The sequence below is a fragment of the Neopelma chrysocephalum genome, unplaced genomic scaffold (genome assembly GCF_003984885.1).
Source record: "Neopelma chrysocephalum unplaced genomic scaffold, ASM398488v2 Primary Assembly neopelma1_201, whole genome shotgun sequence".
In the NCBI taxonomy this organism is placed as follows: Eukaryota; Metazoa; Chordata; class Aves; order Passeriformes; family Pipridae; genus Neopelma; species Neopelma chrysocephalum.
This window is the reverse complement of record NW_020897863.1, coordinates 30,875-45,153: the sequence shown is the minus strand read 5'-3', so window position 1 is coordinate 45,153 and position 14,279 is coordinate 30,875. Positions and strand designations below refer to the sequence as shown.

Here is a 14,279-nt window from a genome sequence, read left to right as displayed (position 1 = left end):
TCCCAATCCTGCCAGTTCTCCCAGTCCTGCCCTGGTCCTACCCCCAGTTTCCCACTCGTGATTCTCCGGTACCCCCAGTCCTGCCCACCCAGCACAGTCCCCTCTCCCCACCCAGTGCTTCCCAGTCCTCCCAGTCCGTTCCCAGTCCCCCCAGTCCTGCCCACCCAACACAGCCAGTCCTATCCCCCCTCCCCGTTCCCAGTTCCTGCCCTGCTCCTACCCCCAGTTTCCCAGCCCGGATTCCCCGGTACCCCCAACATCACCCAGTCCTCCCAGTCGCTCTCCACCACCGGTTCCGCAGCCGGGACCGCGCCGTCCCTCCCTCCCCTCCGTCCCCGCTCACCGCTGCCTTTCTTGGGCACGCTCATGCGGATCTCGGCCGCCTTCTCCGCGGGCTGCCGGGCCAGGGACAGCAGCTCGCGCTCGTTGTAGCGCATGGCCGGAGCCCCCCGGCCCCCGTCCCGCCGAGCCCGCCGTTCCCGGTGCTCCCGCCGACCCCGGTGTTCCCGGTGTTCCTGCCGTTCCCTGTGCCGATCCCGCCGTTCCCGGAGTTCCCGGAAGGGCCCGGGCGGTGCCCGGGAAGCGCTCGCGCGCTCCCGGAAGGGCTCGCGGCGGGAACGCGCAGGCGCGCGGGGAGAGGGGGCGGGAGCGGGACCGCGCGAGCCGGGACGGACCCGGGTTTGTGAGGGGATCTGGGGGGAAACGGGGGGGAGCCGGGGGGGTCGTGAGGGGATCTGGGGGGAACTGAGGGGATCCAGGGGGTCGTGAGGGGATCCGAGGGGTCTTGAGGGGATCTGGGGGGAACTGAGGGGATCTGGGGGGAACTGAGGGGATTTAGGGGGTCGTGAGGGGATCCGGGGGATCCTGAGGGGATTTAGAGGGTTTATGAGGGGTTTTAGCGGGTCCTGGGGGGTTCTCCGCGGATCTGGGGGGTCGTGAGGGGATCCGGGTGGTCTTGAAGGGATCTAGGAGGAACTGAGGGAATCTGGAGGGTTCTGAGGGGGTTCGGAGGGTCTTGAGGGGTTCCAGGGGGGCTGAGGGGACTTGGGGGATCCTGAGGGGATTTAGGAGGTTTATGAGGGGATTTAGCGGGTCCTGAGGGGTCCTCAGGGGATTTGGGGGGAACTGAGGGGATTTTAGGGGTCCTCAGTGGATCTGAGGGGTCCTGAAGTGACTTGGGGGGTCCTGAGGGGATCTGGGGAGTCCTGAGGGGGTTTGGGGGGGTCTTGAGGGGATCGGGGGGGGTTCTGAGGGGACTTGGGGGATCCTGAGGGTATATGAGGGGATGTGAGAGGATTTGGGGCTTTCTGAGGGGACCTGCAGCGTTCTGAGGGGATCTGGGGGGTCTTGAGGGGATTTGGGATGTCCTGAGGCGACTTGGGGGGTCCTCAGAGGATCAGGGCGGTCCTGAGGGGATCTGGGGGGTCCTGAGGGGATTTAGGGGGTTGTGAGGGGATCTGGAAGGTCCTGAGGGGACCTGGGGGGTTCTGAGGGGATCTGGAGGTTCCTGAGGGGAGTGACCCTTGGTGAGGTACTGAGGGTGTTTGGGGGACTTTGGCCCTCACTAAAGGGGTGGGGGTGCTTGGGGTGTTTGGAGGGTTGAGGTTGCCCTTGCTGGGGGTATTGGGGGGTGATCCTCGCTGGGGGCTTGGGGGATGTCTGGGGGGGGCTGATCTTTGGTGAGGGGTTTTTGAGGGTGTCGTTCTTGCTTGGGGCCTGGAGGGGTTTGAGGGGGTTTGATCTTCACGGGTGTGTGGTGTGCTGGGGTGTTTGGGGGGGCTGATCCTTGCTGAGGAGTTGGGAGGGGAATGTGGGGGGAGTGACCCTTGGTGAGCTGTTGGAGGGTGTTTGAGGGGTGGGTTTGACCCTTACTGGGGGTGCTTGAGAGGGCTTGATCCTTGCTGAGGAGTTGGTGGGTATCTGGGGGGGGGCTTTGGTCCTTGCTGAGGCATTGGGGAGTATTTGACAGTGCCTTTAACACTTGCTGAGGTGTTGGGGGGCACGTTCATGGGGTTGACCCTTGCTGTTCTGGGGCTGTTTGTGCCATCAGGTGAGGGTGGGAGGCTCCTTTTTGGGGGATCTCTCAACCCAGCTGGGCTTGGGGGATATGTCGGTGTGTGGAAGTGTCTGAGGAGATGGAAAGGGCTCTGGGGGTGTTTTTCCTGGATCATTTTACTTGTGTTTACTGAGTGGGTGGTGCCAGACCCTCTCCATGTGGAATCTCATCCCATGGCATGTTCCCAGGGCATCTTTGGGGTTCTCATCCCGTGTCCTCACTGACGGGGCTAAACACTCTGTGACCTCAGGTCCAGTTACCACTCACGTTGCTTCTCCTCCTTTTCTGCAGACTCTCTCTTTCTCCAGAGGGGGCTGAAGCACAGAATTCCCCGCCATGGATTTCCAGCACCGCCCTGGAGGGAAGACGGGCAGCGGAGGCGTCGCCTCGGCCTCGGAGAGTAACCGGGACCGGCGGGAGCGGCTGCGGCAGCTGGCCCTGGAGACCATCGACATCAACAAGGTGGGGACACACCTGCCACCAGCCCGGGGTGCTCCAAGCCCCATCCAACCCGCCCTTGGACACTCCCAGGGATGGGGCAGCCACAGCTGCTCTGGGAAACCTGGGCCAGGGCCTCACGTCCCTCACAGCCAAGAATTCCTTCCCAATATCCCATCTCACCCTGCCCTCTGGCAGTGGGAAGCCATTCCCTCTTGTCCTGTCCCTCCATCCCTTGTCCCAAGTCCCTCTCCAGCTCTCCTGGAGCTCCTTTAGGCCCTGGAAGGGGCTCCTACGTCCCCCCAGCCTTCTCTTCTCTGAGTGGTGGATTGTGTTTAAATACTTGTGTCTCTGGGAATGTGGGGTTTGAATGAGGAACATTTGGGATGGGGCTGCCAGGGAGGTGCCAGCACTTTGTATTCAGGTTATTTCCAGTCTCCTCAGGACCGGTTTGTACTTTGCCATTTCTCGGTGCAGTTGGGAACTCTGTCACTGGTGCACAGAGCTGCTGTTGAGTCTCTGTTTCCATCATCCTAGAGCTCTTTTGTGCTGTTGATTTAAATTCTGAACTCAGTTGTGGAATCATAGAACCATAAAATAACTGGAGCAGGAAGGAACCCACAGGGATCATCCAGTCCAACTCCTGGCCCTGCCCAGGACACCCCAACAATCCCACCCTGTCCCTCAGAGCATTGTCCAAACGCTCCTGGAGCTCTGGCAGCCTTGGGGCCGTGCCCACTGCCCTGGGGAGCCTGGGCAGTGCCTGACCAGTTCTTCCCGTGCAGAACTCTGCAGTATTTTGGTTATCCTGTTGCTTTGCCATGGATTTTCCTTGTAACTTGTCAATCATTCTCTTCCCAGGACCCCTATTTTATGAAAAATCACTTGGGCTCCTACGAGTGCAAGCTCTGCCTGACACTGCATAACAACGAGGTGAGAGAGCACCTGCCTGTCCTGATCCCAGCAGCAGGAATTTTGGGATAACAGTACCTTCAGGTGCCAGAACCTGGGCCGTGACTGCTGAGAGATGAGGGGTGGGCAGGGCCTTGTGTGTTAAACCTGACAGCTGAGCAGTTGAGAGCAGTATGCTCTCAGTGAGAATCCTCTGTGCTGAGGGTGCAAACACCCTTGTCAGTGTGAGACAGCCTCTCTGAGACAAGAATCTTTCAGTCCTGCCTTCATTTAACTTTCTTCTGCCTTGGTTTTTATTTCAGGGGAGTTACTTAGCACATACACAGGGGAAGAAGCATCAGACCAATTTGTAAGTCATTCTCTACCATAACTTTATTCATTACTGAAGCACTTTAAAATGATGATTGTGTTCATCTATAAACCTTTAACCCCATTAAAATGATGATTATGTTCATCTGTCAACCCTTAACTGCATTACACAGCAGCACACAGGTCCTGAATGTTCTGTGATTCCTGGTGAGCAGCCTGGCACCAGCCAGGAGATTCAGCCTGAATCTGCTCCAAAAATGGGGCTGAAAATCTCAATTTCAGGCTCAAAAGTTCAAACCCAATTGTGGGATTTCTGAAGGAAAAGGGAGAAAGAGTTTTAAAAGCAAATTTTCTGAGTCTAGTAAAAAGAACTCTGCCTGCCAGAGCTCAGGGGGCGTTTGGACAATGCTTTGAGGGACAGGGTGGGATTGTTGGGGTGCCTGTGCAGGGCCAAGGGTTGGACTGAATGATCCTTGTAGGTCCCTTCCCACTCGGGATATTTCAGGATTCTGTGATCTGGATTTGTCAATACAGGTTGGGAGAAGTTTATAAGTTTTGTTTTAAGGAATCCAGTTTACTTTGCTTTAGCTGTGATGTTTGTTCTTTTTAATGTCAAGAATTAAGTGTTCTCAAATGCATTTGTGGAGTCAGGCACCAAGATCATCTCAGGGGTGGGTGATTGAGTGACAGCATTTGGGGAGGGGAAGGATGGATACACTGGGGAAGGGAAGTAGGTTTTCCAGGCGTGATTCCTTTGGAAGCAAGTGCAGGTAATAACCCTTACATTTTGAAATCCCTCCCCAGGGCCCGGCGAGCTGCCAAGGAAGCCAAGGAAGCCCCTGCCCAACCTGCCCCAGAGAAGGTCAAAGTGGAAGTGAAGAAATTTGTGAAAATTGGGCGCCCAGGTTACAAAGGTGGGTCGGGGGGTGCCCGGGAGGTGCCCGTGGGCAGCACCTGCAGTGCTGGGATGTGAGTTGTTAATTAGCCTTTTTAGCAGCTCTGCCCATGAATGAGAGCTGGGCTCTCTCCTGGTGTCCTTTATTGTTTGAATTGCCTGTACTTCTCCTGGGACAACTTGGGGCCGTTCCCTCTCCTCCTGTCCCTTGTTCCCCGGGAGCAGAACCTGACCTCCCCCAGCTCCCCCCTCCTGTCAGGGAGTTGCAGAGCCAGAAGGTCCCCCCTGAGCCTCCTTTTCTTCAGGCTGAGCCCCCCCAGCTCCCTCAGCTGCTCCTGCTGCTCCAGCCCCTTCCCCAGCTCCGTTCCCTTCCCTGGACACTCTCCAGCCCCTCCATGTCCTTCTTGTCATGAGGCCCCCAAAGCTGGACACAGTAGTATCACAGGATCCCAGAACAGTTTGGGTTGGAAGGGACCTTAATGCCCATCCCATTCCAACCCCCTGCCATGGGCAGGGACACCTTCCAATATCCCAGGGTGCTCCCAGCCCCATCCAGCCTGGCCTTGGACACTTCCAGGGATGGGGCCGCCACAGCTGCTCTGGGAAACCTGTGCCAGGGCCTCCCCACCCTCATAGCTGTAGCTTTGGATAAAGAAAATGTGACATTTTGTTTGATAAATGGGAGAAAAATCTTGTAATATTTTGTTGTTGGAAGCTTTATGAGTTTCCTGGGGCAGAATAATCCTGCTCCAACCCTGCTGTGGGATGTTCTCAGCTTTCCTATTTTCCTTACAGTGACCAAACAGAGAGACCCCGAAACAGGCCAGCAGAGCCTTCTCTTCCAGGTAAGGGCAGGGTGAAAATTCTCAGTGTCAGAGTTGTCCAAGTAAAACTGCTGCTGTGTGAGCAGATCCTTGCTGGATCCATGAAATAAATAATAATAATAAAAGTCCCTCCCTTTCTAGTTTTTACAGCTGACTGTGTTGAGCAAATCCCTGAGCACAGCTGTCAAGCTGTGTAGTGGAAGGGGCAGGGGTTGGAACGAGATGATCACAGAATCAGGGAATGGTTTGGGTTGGAAGGGGATTTAAAGATCATCCAGTTCCAACCCCTGTCATGGGCGGAGCCACCTTCCACTAGGTCAGGTTACTCCTGGTCCAGCCTGGCCTTGGACATTTCCAGGGATGGGGTGGCAATCAGTTCCCACTGAATGGCACTTACCAACCCAAACCATTCCATGATTCTCTGATCATCTCATCCCACCCCTGCCATGGGCAGGAACACCTTTCACCCTCCCAGATTGCTCCAAGCTCCATCCAACCTGGCCTTGGACACTTCCAGAGCTGGGGCAGCCACAGTTTCTCTGGGTGACCTGTGCCAGGCCCTCACAGGGAACAATTTCCCCTTCATTTCCCCTCTTTCCTTTTGAGTTCTTTACGGTCCCTCCCAACCCGAACCGTGCCAGGATCCCAGCTCGTTCCCTGCGGTGTTTCTTGGGAACTGCTCTCCACATGCCCACCCCAGGGGCTGTGTTTGGTGCCAGGGGGATGTTTCTCACGGTGCCCTGTCCCCCCAGATCGATTACCCCGAGATTGCCGAGAGCATCATGCCCCGGCACCGGTTCATGTCGGCCTACGAGCAGCGCATCGAGCCCCCCCGACCGGCGCTGGCAGTACCTGCTCATGGCAGCCGAGCCCTACGAGACCATCGCCTTCAAGGTAACCCTGGCACACTTCCCTCTTTGCCCACGTGTTTCTGAGCAAATTTGCAGATGACACCAAGTTGGAGGGGAGTGTCGATCTGCTGGAGGGCAGGGGGGCTCTGCAGAGGGACCTGGACAGATGGGCTGAATCCAATGGGACGAGGTTCAACCAGGCCAAGTGCTGGGTCCTGCCCTTTGGCCACAACAACCCCCTGCAGCCCCATGGGCTGAGGACAGAGTGGCTGGAGAGAAAGGGACCTGGGGGTGCTGGTGACAGGAGCTGGACATGAGCCAGCTGGCCAAGAAGGCCAATGGATCCTGGCCTGGATCAGGAATAGCGTGGGCAGCAGGAGCAGGGAAGTGATTCTGCCCCTGGCCTCGGCCCTGGTGAGGGGCACTCGAGTGCTGTGTCCAGCTCTGGGCCCCTCAGTTTGGGAAGGACATGGAGGGGCTGGAGCAGTTCCAGAGGAGGGCAATGAGGCTGGGGAAGGGTCTGGAGCAGCTGAGGGAGCTGGGGGGTCTCAGCCTGGAGAAGAAGAGGCTCAGGGGAGACCTCATCACTCTCTACAACTCCCTGACAGGAGGGTGTAGCCGGGGGGGGTTGGTCTCCTCTCCCAGGAAGCAGCAGTAGGACAAGAGGGCTCAGGGTCTTCAGCTGTGCCAGGGGAGGTTTAGGTTGGACATCAGGAAGAAATTCTTCCCAGAGAGAGGGATCAGACACTGGAATGGGCTGCCCAGGGAGGGGTTGGAGTCACCAGCCCTGGAGGTGTTTAAGGACAGACTGGACATGGCATCAGTGCCATGGTCTGGGTGACAAGGTGGTGTTGGGTCATGGGTTGGACTCCATGATCTCAGAAGTGTTTTCCAACCTGGTTGATCCTGTGATTCTGTGGTTAATTCCCAGTGAAGGCCCTGATTTCCGTTCCAACCTCCATGGGTTAATGGAGCAGGAAGGGGGTCAGGAATGGCTGGAAGTCATTAAGCCCTAGTGAGAGTTATTGGAGGACTCTGGCCTGAAAACCAGACTGTGCTGAGCTCTGGGGAGCTGTGAATTCCCAGTGTCTGGCACAGGCAGGAGCCTCCTCAGCCCCTGTGCAGATGTTAAGGGAGGGTTTTTTGTTTTCAGTTGTCCTTGACCGATAGGGAAGTAACTTAATTCTTTCCTGCCCCCACCTCTATCTAACAACAGAGCAGCTCACCAAGGCCTGGAATAACTGTGCTTATCTCCCAGGCTCTGGGGCTAAAAAGGGCCTTTGAGCTAATCTGGGGCTGCTAAGAATAGCTCTGTGTTCTCTTTTGGTGCAGGTGCCAAGCAGGGAGATCGACAAAGCAGAAGGGAAGTTTTGGACCCACTGGAACAGGGAAACCAAACAGGTAACTGGGACTGTCTGTGGTGAGGGTTAGGGAGGGCTGAGAGCAGGGCAGTGACATCAGTGCTGTCCCTGCTGGTCTGATGGTGAGATCTTCATTCCCTCAGTGCAACTGTGCACTGAGAGCTCCTGACAGAGGTCTGCCCATGTGTGATCTGGGTGAGGATTTGCCCTGGGAGGTTGTTGGCAGCAGCAGCAGCAGGATGGGGCAGGAATGTCTGGAGAAAAGGAGGCTCAGGGGGGACCTTCTGGCTCTGCAACTCCCTGACAGGACGGGAGAGCCGGGGGGGGGTCGGGCTCTGCTCCCAGGGAACAAGGGACAGGAGGAGAGGGAACAGCCCCAAGTTGTACCAGGGGAGGTTTAAATTGGATATTGGGAAAAATTTCTTCATGGAAGGGGTTGTCAGGCACTGGAAGGGGCTGCCCAGGGCAGTGGTGGAATCACCATCCCTGGGAGTGTTCAACAACATGTGGATGTGGCCCTTGGGGACAGGGCTCTCAGGGACAGGGTGGGGTTGTTGGGGTGTGTGTGCGCAGGACCAGGGGTTGGACTGGATGGTCCCTGTGGATCCCTTCCATCTCTGGACATTCCAGGATTCTGCAATTCCGTGATTAATTGTTCCCTTCTCTTTGCTTCCCTCCCCTCCCCAGTTCTTCCTCCAGTTCCACTTCAAGATGGAGAAGCCCCCGGCTCCCCCCAACCTGCCCCCGGGCCCCCCCACGGTGAAGCGGCCCCCCCCCCCCCCCCCCGTGAACCGGCCGCCCCCCCCGCCCCCCCCCCCCCCCCCCCCCCCCGGCCCCGGTCCCCCCCCCCCCAGTGCCACCTCAGCTGCCCCCAGCCCCCGGGGTGCCCCCCCCTGCCCCTCTGCCCCCCATGATGCGGCCGCCACTCCCCACGGAGGGGCCGGGCACCATCCCCCCTCCACCCCCCTCCAACTGAGGCCCCTCCTGGACTTGGTCCCGCTGGATTTGTCCCTTTCTACCCTCAGATCAGGGAACAGCTCTGTTTTGTATGAATCTGAATCCTGTAGGTTCATTAAAAGGTTTTCCATTTTCCTTCCTCTCTTTCTCCTGTGGTTTGGGTAAAAACGCTGCTGGGGGTTCACGTTCTTTAACCCTTAGAGACAGAAAACATTCCCAGTCTGCTGATATTTTGGAAATCCTCCAAAGAGGAGGCAAAAGAGAGGGAATCTCAGGGCAGCCCCCTTCCTGACTGGACGTCTCCATCAACCTCAGCAGTGTTGGCCTGAGGTATCACCCTGATGAGTGTCCCATTAATTACCCCCATTAATTTTATTCAACCAAAGCCCTTCATGGAGTTCATTCCCTGAGAGGGGCCATGGAAAAGGCTCCTGTTACTGATATTAAGTCTTAGAGACACCTTCCACTGTCCCAGGTGGCTCCAAGCCCCATCCAACCTGTCCTTGGACACTTCCGGGGATGGGGCAGCCACAGCTTCTCTGGGCAACCTGTGCCAGGGCCTCCCCACCCTCCCAGCCAACAATTCCCAATATCCCATCTATCCCTGCCCTCTGGCACTGGGAAGCCATTCCCCCTTGTCCTGTCCCTCCATTCCTTGTCCCAAGTCCCTCTCCAGCTCTCCTGGAGCCCCTTTAGGCACTGGAATTCCAGCTGTTCCAGTGAGGATTGGCACCTCATGGAGGGAAAATAACTTCCCTCTGAGGGAAATATGAAGAGTTCCAAGTCCCCAGGCTGCTGCTGCCCCTCATAGTCCTCCTTCCCAGGATGAAGCTCCTTCCAGGGTGGCCTCTCCGAGCTGTGGGGTGTGAGGTACCAGCCGAGGGGGAGGTTTTCCAGCCGGGACAGGGAATGCTTTCCATACATTTACTTAGTTTCTGTCCATTATCTGTGTCTGTCCCCCTCCTCCCAGTCTGGCTCATCCCTCTCTCCGGGTGTTGATGGGATGGGACGTGCCAGTCCCCGTGAGGATCCAAGCCCAGACATCCAGCCTCCTTTAGAAAACATCCCAAGTCAAGGCCGTGCGTCCCCACGAGCGGGGGAACAGCTTTTCATTTTTTTCCCATTTCCAAAACGAGCTGCAGACCCAAAAATAGAACAAAGAAAGGTCCTTTGCAGCCTCCCCTCGGGCAGGACAGGCCCAGGGCTGCCCACGGGAGGTGTGTTGGGCCTCGGCCACTCAAGGCCACCCGTGGTTAAAAGGGAGAGTCCTCCCTCCCTGGGAGAGTTCGGGATGCAGAGCTGGGAACAGCTGAGGTGGGACCATGAGAGCTGCTCTCGGGGTGTTCCTGCTGTGCCTGGTGCTGCTCCCTCCCCTTGCAGCGCTGCCCAGGAAGGGGGAGAGGAATTCCCTGAGCCCGGAGGAGCTGGAAGCAGAGGGGAGAAATAGGGAAAATGCGAGTTTGCAGGAACCAGCCGGACCCAGCTGGGCGGGGAGACCCAGGAGGGCCGCTCGCCTCTTGCCCGAGCCAGGAGCCAAATGCCCGCAGGGAATGGCCGAGGAGGGCCGGCCCCGCTCCAGCGCGCACCCCTGGCCGCTGGGCGGGCTGGAGGGGCCGGTGTGCAGGGTGAGGATGGAGCGGGACGGGGTCGCCCCCGGCCACCTGGACGTGGTGGGGGTCCTCACCCACTACGAGAGCGGCTTCATCAAAGCGCTGCGGCGGCGCCGCGCCTGGGGCGGGAACGTCCTGCGGAGCTTCGGGCTGTGCCCGGCCCCGGAGGCGGCGGCGGCTCCGCATCCCCTGCAGCGCATCCACGGGCACGTGGTGGAGCCGGGCCCGGAGCGATTCCTCGTCCTGCACCTGGAGGAAGGTTGGTGGGACATCCCTGCGCCGGGGAGGAGCCGGGCGGGGGGGATGCAGGGCTTGGGATGGCGGGTGATGCTGTTTGCTGGCCCGAAGTCAGATTTAAACACAGAATTAAACCTGAGGGGTTGGATTCCCTTTAAAATAAGGGAAAGACATTGTAAGTGCTAAATCTTCTTAAAAACTGCTGTAAAATTGGCACTTCACTGTGTCTTTCTGGGTGCATTTTTCAGGAAGTTTAGCAGGGGTGATGGATTGAGCAACAGGGCACCTGTCCCTGCCTCTGCCCCTGCCTGTGACCAACACCCAGGTCTTACATTCTTGGTGGGCTCTGCTCTGCTCTCACGATTACGGGTGTTTCTCTGCCTCGATGGTGTGGGTTTGGACACTGTCCCGACTCTGAGAGAGAGGGGAGGGTCAGACCCAGCTGGTCCCGCTGTGCCCTGAGCCCCCTCCCACACCGGAGGCTGTGGAGCTGCTCCTGCAGCTTCAGCCTTAAGGAAAAACCAGGAACACCTTCCCCTGTCCCATCCTGGGGATGAGCCCAGAGCTAGAGAGGGAGCACAACCCGCTGTTTTATCCGTACTAAGAGGGTCAGGGGTGTTTCCCTCTTCCTGAAATCCCTTCCTCTCCTCCCGCGGTTTGGATTTGCAGCTGAACTCGCCAGTGCCGGGCAGTGGGGAAGCGGCCACAATGTCCCCGAGCCACTGGAGAGATTTCCACGGGGATCTGGGGGTGGCAGCCTCTGCTCTTCAGGTGCAGGATCTGCCTCCTGCCACCTCCCTGGGGCCGGGGACTGGGATTTGCCGTGTTTTTCCACCCTGTCCCTCCTGTCCCAGCTCCTCTGGCCCCTGCGTGGGAACAGGGCTCAGCCCTGAAGCCCCTTCCTCACCCCCCGGGGGCCCCGCGGTGCCGGAGGGGGATTCACCCCGTGTCTCCCCCGTTCCAGTGCAGTGGGAAGCGCAGGCGAAGCTGCAGTTCCAGCTGGTTTTCCAGGCGGAGCTGGGCCGGGCGCTGGGGGAGCTGCAGGCGGCCGCGATGCTCTTCTACCTGGGCCGGCCCGAGGGCTCCGGGCGCCCGCAGGAGCTGCTGGTCACGGGCCCGGGGCTGGCGAGGGACCAGGTGGGTCGAGGGGGCCGGGCTGGGATGGGATTGGGGCGGGAGTGTCCCGGCTCTGCTGCTCAGCACCTTTGCCATCCCGTCCCCATTCCTTTGCCAACCCCTCCCAGTCCCTTTGCCATCCCTTCTCAGCCCCTTTGCCACCCACTGCAGCTCCTTTGCTCCTCACAGCCCCTTTTCTACCCCTCCCAGTCCTGTTGCCATCCCTTCCCAGTCCATTCACCATCTTCTCCCAGTCCCTTTGTGATCCCCTCCCAGTCCGTCCACCATCATTTCCCAGTCCCTTTGCCATCCTCTCCCAGTCCCTTTGCCAACTCTTCCCAATCCATTCACAATCCCCTCACAACCCCTTTGCCACCCACCCTGCAGCGACTTCACTCCCCACAGTTCTTTTGCCACCCCCTCCCAGTCCCTTCACAATCTCCTCCCAGTTCCTTCATGATCCCCTCCCAGTCCCTTTGCCATCCCTCCCCAGCCCCTTTGTCACCCCCCGCAACTCTTTTGCTCCTCACAGTCCCTTTTCCACCCCTCCCAGTCCTGTTGCCACCCCCTTCCAGTCCATTCACCATCCTTTCCCAGACCCATTGCCCCCCCCTCCGGTCCCTTTGGCATCATCTCACAGTCCCTCTGCCAACCCTTCCCATCCCTTTGCCATCCCATCCCGGCGTTCCCGCCCCGTCTCTCGCTCCCGCCGGCCGGGCCGTGCCTGCAGATGGAGCTCTTACCCCGTTCCCAGCTCCTGCAGGGCCGGAGGGGCTGCCCGGGGTGCCCAGCCCGGTCTGGGGGTCCCGGTACCCCGCCTGCCCCGGGGCTCTCTGCTCACCCGGGGATCCCGTGGGCTCCCAGAGCAGCTCTGGGCGTGGGGACGAAGCCCCCGTCCCATGTCGCTGCTCCCGGGGCCACCGCGGGCTGGGTGACCCTGAGCCCGCAGGGACCACCCGTGGGTGTGTGCCCGTGATGCCTCACCCACGGCCCCGGCTCTGCCGTGTCTCCCGCCCCCGCGCAGAGGCTCTGCCTGTCCAGGGACACCCAGTACCTGGTCCTGGGAGCCGCCGCCGGCTCCGTCACCCGCGGCCCGGAGCAGCTCCGCTTCTCGGCATCGCTGACGATCCGCGGCGCCGAGGGAGGTATGGACGGGGGACCCGCCCGAGCGTCCCCACTCGGGCCTTTGGGGTCCTCTCCACCCCCGAGGGGGTGGGGACACGCAGCAGACCCCAGATCATCGTCCTCACCACTCCTCGCCCCCCCAGGTGCCTCCCTGCCCCCCTCGGAGGTGCAGCAGCTCCTGTTCGGCTCCGATGACAAGTGTTTCACCCGCATGACCCCGGTGCTGCTGCTGCTGGCCAAGGCACGGCCGGGGGAGGAGGAGGAGGCTTTGGCCCCTTCCTCCTACCTCTCTGCTGACGGGGTGGTGGACACGGCTCCGTACCCACAGCTCAGGTCCGTGGCTTTAGGAATGGGAAAACACGGGGACTGGGAGACAGGGGATGTGGGACCACGGTAGGAGGATGTGGAGCACGACCTGGTGAGACCTCCAGGGTACACAAGGACCCCCTGACCCTCCCTGTGTTCTCCTTGCAGCCCACCCCAGGCCGGGACCGAGGAGCTGCCGATCCCCACGGCCCCGAGCCAGGCCAACACTTCATCCCCAGCTCCCGGGAGCAGCAGCCAATTCCTGGGAATGCTGACCCGCTTCATCCGGCAGGTCCTGAGCTCCTCCAGCGAGCTGCCCCCCCAGCCCAGCGCCCACCACTGGCTGGACTTCCAGGCGATGGAGACCCTCCCTCACCAGCTGCTCAACCTGTCGGGGGAGGCGGCGCTGGAGCGGCTGGTGCAGTCGGAGGAGCCCTCGGTGCTGCTGTTCCCGCAGGACAGCGGGGCCGTGCTGGAGCAGCTCCTGGGGCACTGGCAGCCCGAGGGCACCGTGCTGGAGCTGCTCACGGGCAAACTGCGGGGGGTCATCCAGGAGCTGGGGGACATCCCGGCTTTCCAGGCCAACACGGCGCTTTTCCAGCACCTCCTGAGCTTCTGCTACTTCCCGCGGGGCGGGGAGGAGGGCGAGGCCCCGGAGCGGGTGCCGGGCTCCAGGAAGCTGCACACGCTGCTGCTGCTGAAGGCGCTGCAGTCGGTGCGGGCGCGCTGGCAGGAGCGCAGGAAGGTGCAGCGGCAGCACCGCAGCGCTCGGCCCCCGGCCCACTGCCGCCTCCAGGAGCTCACCATCGACCTGCACGACCGCAAGTTCATCGTCATGCCCACCGTGTACGCGGCCAACAACTGCGAGGGGCCCTGCAGGCTGCCCCTGTCCACCCGCGTGCCCAGCTACTACTCGCACACGGTGCTGCTGCTGGGGATGCAGGAGCGGGGGGCGCCGCTGCAGCGCCCGCCCTGCTGCGTCCCGGTGCGCTACTCCGACCAGCTCATCATCAGCCTCTCGCCCGAGGGGCTGGAGGTCCGCAAGTTCCCCAACATGGTGGCAGAGGAGTGCGGGTGTCGGTGAGGCCCCTCCCGGTCCGCCCCCCGCGCAGCTGGAGCTGGTGCTTCCCGTGGAGACGGGAGCTCCCGTGTGTCCTTTCCCCGCGGTTTGGCTCGTTAGCGTCTCTCAGGTTTCTCTGGTGTCTCCTTTGCTCCTCACAGTCGCTTTTCCGCCGCTCCCAGCCCCTTTGCCATCCCCTCCCAGCCCCTTTGCCATCCCCTC

General features: G+C 60.1%; 3 protein-coding genes across 3 annotated transcripts in view; 2 read left to right on the top strand and 1 right to left on the bottom strand.

Annotated features, from left to right (window-relative positions):
• Nucleotides 1–525, bottom strand: part of PLEKHJ1 (pleckstrin homology domain containing J1) — a 10,125-nt gene extending 9,600 nt beyond the window's left edge. Inside the window, exon 1 of the mRNA XM_027703083.1 lies at nt 344–525. Within this exon, the coding sequence (XP_027558884.1) occupies nt 344–437 (94 nt within the window). The 5' untranslated portion in view covers nt 438–525. The remainder of the gene's footprint in view (nt 1–343) is intronic.
• A 101-nt stretch (nt 526–626) lies between these two features.
• Nucleotides 627–8,738, top strand: SF3A2 (splicing factor 3a subunit 2). Its single transcript, XM_027703080.1, is given in 11 exon segments — nt 627–678; nt 2,348–2,518; nt 3,356–3,427; nt 3,709–3,755; nt 4,520–4,629; nt 5,406–5,455; nt 6,187–6,261; nt 6,263–6,328; nt 7,618–7,686; nt 8,334–8,458; nt 8,460–8,738. Coding segments are annotated over 10 exon segments (903 nt in total). The 5' UTR covers nt 627–678; nt 2,348–2,392; the 3' UTR covers nt 8,623–8,738.
• A 1,034-nt stretch (nt 8,739–9,772) lies between these two features.
• AMH (anti-Mullerian hormone) lies at nt 9,773–14,268 on the top strand. The gene is made up of 5 exons (XM_027703079.1): nt 9,773–10,472; nt 11,415–11,587; nt 12,591–12,711; nt 12,835–13,024; nt 13,166–14,268. The coding sequence occupies exons 1-5, from the start codon at nt 9,926–9,928 to the stop codon at nt 14,079–14,081; spliced, it is 1,947 nt and encodes a 648-aa protein (XP_027558880.1). The 5' UTR covers nt 9,773–9,925; the 3' UTR covers nt 14,082–14,268.
• The last annotated feature ends 11 nt before the right edge of the window (nt 14,269–14,279 follow it).

Excerpts from the sequence above, each read along its gene's own strand:
- AMH (XM_027703079.1), top strand. The coding sequence starts at position 9,926 with ATGAGAGCTGCTCTCGGGGTGTTCCTGCTGTGCCTGGTGCTGCTCCCT. Across the intron at positions 10,473-11,414 it reads CGTCCTGCACCTGGAGGAAG|TGCAGTGGGAAGCGCAGGCG; the intron begins GTTGGTGGGACA and ends CCCCCGTTCCAG. Across the intron at positions 11,588-12,590 it reads CGGGGCTGGCGAGGGACCAG|AGGCTCTGCCTGTCCAGGGA; the intron begins GTGGGTCGAGGG and ends GCCCCCGCGCAG.